Raw genomic sequence first — 6,000 nt, 5'->3', positions numbered from 1 at the left:
ACGGGGGCTGTTTCCACGGCTACAGAATTTCAGGAAACAGGACTCAGGGACGGGTGGTGGTCGCAGTCGCACAATAGGCTGAATGCCCTTCGCCCTACTGAACCGCTGCTTTAAAATGGTTAAAACGCGGGGCGCCTGGGTGGCTCAGTGGGTTGAGCGTCCGACTCTTAATTTCGGCTCAGGTCGTGATCTCACAGTTTGTGGGTTTGAGTCCCACATTAGGCTCTCTCTCTCTCTCTCTCTCTCTCCCTCTCTGCCCCTCCCCTACTCACTTTCACTCTCTCAAAACAAGCAATAAAACTTAAAAAAAATCTGAGGGGCGTGTAAGTCGTTCAGTCGGTTAAGCATCCGACTTCAGTTCAGATCATGATCTCAGGGTTTGTGGGTTCGAGCCCCGTGTCGGGCTCTGTGCTGACAGCTCAGAGCCTGGAGCCTGCTGCGGATTCTGTGTCTCCCTCTCTCTCTCTGACCCTCCCCTGCTCACTCTCTCTTTCTCTCTCTCTCTTAAACAAACAAACAAACCATTAAAAAGAAAGATCTGAGTTGCTACGTCCGTCTCTGGAATACAAGCCTCACATAAAACGCAGCCCTGCCGCAGTCACTAATCTCTCTCTCTTCCTCCTGTGTGGCTCCTTCATCCCCTGCTGTGCCCACGTAGCTGCCAGCACACAGCACACGCTCCGTAAATCTATGTTCAATGAGAGAGGAGGGCCCACCGGGACCCCAACTCTTCTGGGACCCCTTCTCCCTTCGGAGCGCCTTGTAACGGTCTGCCGGCCTGGAGGGGCGCTGAGGTCAGGGTGACCCAAAGCAGGAATCAATTTGATTGGCAGACATGTGGCCATTTCGGCTTCCGATGGACCCTCCCAAAGTTGTGGCCTTAGGGTGGTATCAACATTCGCGGCCCCTGGGCAGGCAGTCACGGAAACGAGGGTGGGGGGAAGCTGAGGGGGAAACAGTGTGGCCCTGGTGGCCTGGAGGCCGGTGGCTGCAGAGAGCTGACCACGACAGGCAGGCGCCGTGGATGGGGTGGCCACACCCTCCCCCCAGCCACAGCTCCCCCCTCCTTTTTCCCAAGCCCTGCCATCCTTCTGTGAATCTCCAGAACAGATCCCAACAACACACGGTGCTCTTTGTCCCTTTTTCCTCTCTCCACCCCCACAGCCCCTGCCCTGGGTCAAGGCGCCATCATTTCCCATCGGGGCTGCTTCAGGGCTTCCGTCCAGGTCTCCCCGCCCTGGGCCTTCCCGCACACTCCTGCTAAGGGGATCCATCCAAAACACAAACCGAGGGGGTCCTCTGTGGTCTTCAGCCTGAAGACCAGACCCAGCCAGGCTTACGAAGCTCTGCTCAAGCCAGACCCACGGACCAGACCCGCCTCCCTCTTCCCACACCGCTGCTCTCCCTGACCTGTCTGGAATTCCCACTACGCTGCTTTGCTGCTCCCCAAATAGGCGGTGGTGTCTCCTGCCTCTGTGTCTTTGAACAGCGTGTGCCCTCTGTGCTGAACGCGTCCACTTGCCTTGGCACCTGGTAAACTTCCAAACTTTCCTTGAAACCCAGGCAGCCAGGACGGAGTTACTGTACACCTTCTATGTTGCTACTTCCCGTCAGAGGCTGAAGGCTGGAAACCATCCACTTCCCCAGCCTCCCTTGCAGCTCAGGGTGGCCACGTGAAAGCTGCTGCCTGGTGCTAGTACTTCCTCATGTCTTCAGCCCAGATGTGATGCTCGGTGCTTCCACAGCCACTTTGTGACCATGTGGCAATCAGCATCACATGAAGCATGGTCGAGTGTAGAGGTGAACAGTACCGGGGTCTCTGATCAAAGGGTTCAGCTCCCAGATCGACCCTGAATATCCCACCTTGAGAATTCTTATCTTTAAGCCTGAAGAGACTGCTGGCCAAGCTTTTTATTCTTTGCAGCCAGAAGCTCTCCTAACGGAGTCTGGGCCTCACCTCAAGCATCCCCGACTCACTCAAGTCCCTCCCTGGACCTGTGCTCCCATTGCACTTTGCACATGCTCTGTCCCAACACTTGCTCTGCTCCCTGTATGTTTTCCCGGTATCCGTCTCCCTATACTGTGACCTCTCTGAGGAAGACACTATTGGGGAAGGTCACCTAGAAGAATGACTGCCAGTCGACCCCCGAGCTGGACCGGGGCACTCAGAGGCTCCTCACCGCCCCCTCCCTCATCCTTGGAAGGTGGGTTCTCCTTGCCCTTTTCGCTCCCAGAAGCTGCCCCAAGGACACAGCCCTGAAATAACGATGTGGCATTGAGATCACCTGCACAGTAGACGTGACTGAACCCTGTCAAGGCCTCTCTGTGAATATAAGCTTCTACGATTTGGCAGCAGCTACAGGGACTCGTTCGTCTTGCTGCTGCCCAAGTGTGTGGAAGTTCCCTTCGCCTGGTAAGACCGTCGCCTATAAGGCTGAAGTGGCCTGCCTCCTGCATCCGTCTCTCCCTGCCCTCCGTGGGGCAGACCTGCCACAGAGCTCGCCCGGGAGGGTCACCAACCAGCAGAGACGGGGTCTTCTCCTCTGGGATCGTTAGCCCCGACCCCAGCCCCTGGCCCGCAGCAGTGCTCAGGAAGTGGGTTGGTAGAAGAGATGCCTTCATTCCAGCCTCATTTTTTAACCTCACACTTAAATTATTTCGATAATAAGCTTCCTTCTTTGAAAAAAAAAAAAGCAAGGAAAACAGAGAGATCGTGTTTAAGTAGATAACTTAATGCCAGTTACCGAAATATTGCAGAGAAACAGAAAGGCTGCAATGTTCTTCAAGACTCTTCTCTTGCCATCGCCCTGCAGGAAATGGGGGAGGCAGGCTGGGCCCGGGGTCCCTTCCCGGCTCCCCTCGTCCCCCTCTCTGCCACTGCCTTCTCTCAGACCCACATTTCCGTGGGCTGCACATGGCGTCGTCTCACTGCCCGGGGAAGCCACGTCCCCGGCCACAGCTCCGCTCTTGAGACGGGAAAAGGAGAGGGACACGGCATTGCCGTTGCAGACTGTGACCACCCGCAGGGTCCTGATGTCCTCGGACAGCCTCTCTGGCTCTCGGTGGATGGACTCGATGATGAAGAGGTTCTGGATGTATTTCTCGGCGATCACCAGGACGGAGTAGGGCAGGTTGAACCAGGTGTAGGGGGGGCAGGCCTCGGCACAGAGGATGGCCAGGAGGGAGCCCCAGGAGATGAGCCAGGAGCCGGAGGCGGTGCCCACCAAGAGGTCGGCATCCAGTTTGCGGGCGGGGCTTCTGGACTCATCTAGGGATCTCTCGTCCATCCTGTAGATGCAGACCCCCAGCAGCCCGGCGGCCCCCGTGAGCATCAGCACGGCGATGGCATACAGGTAGAACATGATGAGCGCCGACTCGCTGTTGGTTTTGGAGTGCCCAATCTGAATCAGATACACCACCACGACGCCAATCGTGGTGGCCAGCACGCTCAGGCCCAGGACCGAGCCCGCCACGACCCCGCGAAACTTGAACCGCACGTTCTGATGCTGTTGACCATCAACTTTGCGTCCGACATTCTTCCACAGGACGTAGAGCATCATGGAAGCCAGGATCTGATACTCTATGTTGAAGGGGTAGAGGTAGTAGATTCCGTGTGAGATGGCGGAGCAGAGCGTCGGGGGCGAGCAATTACACGGAGGCGTGTGGTCGTCCAAGGCTGGGGGCAAGAGAGCATGCATGTGAGGGTGGTTAGCGTGTCCAGCGGGAAGGTGGGAAAGCACAAGTAAACAGTGTCACTGAGGATTCACACGTGAGTTTTCCCACTGAATAAAACCTTTGTGTTGTGCCTTATCATCATGTTTAAGGTCGTGGCTAAATTGACGGCCTTGACTATCCCCCAAAGAGCACTAACTACACGAACCACGTTTTATCCATACACCAGCCCTGGTAAGTAGTAGTATCATACTGCTGGGAGCCACACCGGCCACTCTGGATGGCAGTCACAGCAAGGAAATGGCAGCGTTGGCAACTCCTGCCGTGAGAAATGAAAACTGGTATCTCCTTCTGATACTACTGGCTCATGTTGTGCTGGTATTGACCAGGCCTCACAATATTCCATATCAGACCCATATTCTGAATACAGATACCTCATAAGGAAAAGCATATTCCTGCCTTTTCCAGAGAGACTTTAGATGAAAGCTCTATAGGCGATTGTCAAAAGGCTCTTCCTATGGGCCTTGCAGATCCGATACTTAGGGGGTTAAGAACACAAGAATTACAGTTGAGCCTGGCCCTGAGACCAAGGGCCTATTTTGGGGTAAGAGCAAAACATAGTTACCACATATATCTTTGCTAATTGGTGAAACATAACAGTCCCTTCCTCAAGGCCTACGTTCCACAAACCCCCTCCCTTACACTGGCAGCTGGGATGAGGAAAGAGAAGAGTAGCTAAAACATAAACCCAGGTGCAAAGACTGACACATTCGGGGCCCCCATGTTAGTCTCCACAAACAAACCAATTCAGAAACATTCATCCTCTTGAGAGCCAGACAAAATACTCCTAACTTATCTATATACAATTTGACCTATATGTTATCCTGTTTTTCACTCAGAACATTCTGTTATTTCCTTGGTCGGAATAATTCTACTATTGACATCACAAAAGGCCTCCCAATGTGGGAAATTCCTTTCTCTGACTTCATCTTGTTGCTGAACCTTTAAATAGAGACACAAAAACCGACAGGACAGAGATGCCTGCCTGGTGATCAGAAAGAATCTCGGGGCTCTCGGGGCTCTCTCACTCTCTCTCTCACCGACACCGTCCATCCTTCAGGGACCCCTGGACCTGCCAGAGCCGGCGCCTTGGGCATCGTACAAATTTACTTAACGTGCAAAGACGTCCACAAGATTTTGCCGAACCAGAGAAGCTTGCTGGAGGATAGAGTGTAATTCCACTTTTATAAATTATGGACATATAGACGATATGCAGACAGACAGACATAGAAGATATAATCTAAAATGTTGACAATGGTTGTCTCTGGGTGGGAAAGTGGCAGCAAATTTTTCTTTTTTTCTTTCTTTTTTTCAGTAAACAGAAGTTCTATGATGTCTCTTCCCCCAGCTTCATGGATTTATGGGGACGTAATTGACATGTAATCCTGTGTAAGTGTAAGCTGTCTAGTGTGTTACTTCCCTCCCTTTGCTTCCTGTATTCTCTAAACTTTCTATGCACATATGATTTATATGTGTGATTTTTAAAATATTTTTATTTACTTTTTTTGAGAGAGAGAACACACAAGCAGGGGAGAGACAGAGAGAGAGGGAGAGAGAGAATCCCAAGCAGCCTCCGTGTCCAGCACGGAGTCCTACACGGGACTCAAACTCAATGACAGTGAGATCATAACCTGAGCCCAAATCAAGAGTTAGATGCTTAACATATTGAGCCACCCAGGCGCCCCTAAATTATTTTAAAATAACTTTATGAGGGAAAATGCCCCTTCTCATTAGCACAGCTTTTCCTCTTGAGAATATTGGAAAAATACTAGGATGTGTAGCATGAGACAATTACCATCAAACACTAGCAGTGGGCATATAAGCTGGCACCACCTTCCAGAAGGCACTTGGCAACGGTATAAAGAGCAATTTCATAACAAGGAGGGAAAGTGTTGTAAATAAATAATAAAATATATAACAAAAGCCTTAAAGATGATACAGCTGTGGCCTCTGACCTATAATTCCAATCTGTTTTAAGGAACAGGTCAATATGTATNTCTGGACTAGAGAGAGAAAAAAGAGAAACATCTTGGTGTCTAACAATTTAGAAACTGTTAAGTGAATTTTGATACCTTCATAGGATAGAATAGTAAGCAGCCATTAAAAATTATAATTAAGGGTTTTTTTCTTTTTTTTTTAATGTTTTTTACTTATTTCTGAAATAGAGACAGTGTGAACACGGAGGATCAGAGAGAGAGGGAGACACAGAAGCTGAAGCAGGCTCCAGGCTCTGAGCTACCTGTCGGCACAGAGCCCAATGAATGTGGG

General features: G+C 51.3%; 1 protein-coding gene across 1 annotated transcript in view; it reads right to left on the bottom strand.

Moving 5' to 3' along the window:
* The window catches only part of OTOP1 (otopetrin 1), a gene marked incomplete at its 5' end in the record, with an annotated part of 35,338 nt that overhangs the window by 3,612 nt on the left and 25,726 nt on the right, over positions 1-6,000 (bottom strand). The window contains one exon of the mRNA XM_077750386.1: positions 2,745-3,676. Within this exon, the coding sequence (XP_077606512.1) occupies positions 2,745-3,676 (932 nt within the window). The remainder of the gene's footprint in view (positions 1-2,744; positions 3,677-6,000) is intronic.

Source organism: Crocuta crocuta, unplaced genomic scaffold (assembly GCF_008692635.1).
Source record: "Crocuta crocuta isolate KB4526 unplaced genomic scaffold, BGI_CrCroc_1.0 scaffold179, whole genome shotgun sequence".
NCBI classification, from domain to species: domain Eukaryota; kingdom Metazoa; phylum Chordata; class Mammalia; order Carnivora; family Hyaenidae; genus Crocuta; species Crocuta crocuta.
This window is presented reverse-complemented; position numbering and strand designations above follow the sequence as displayed.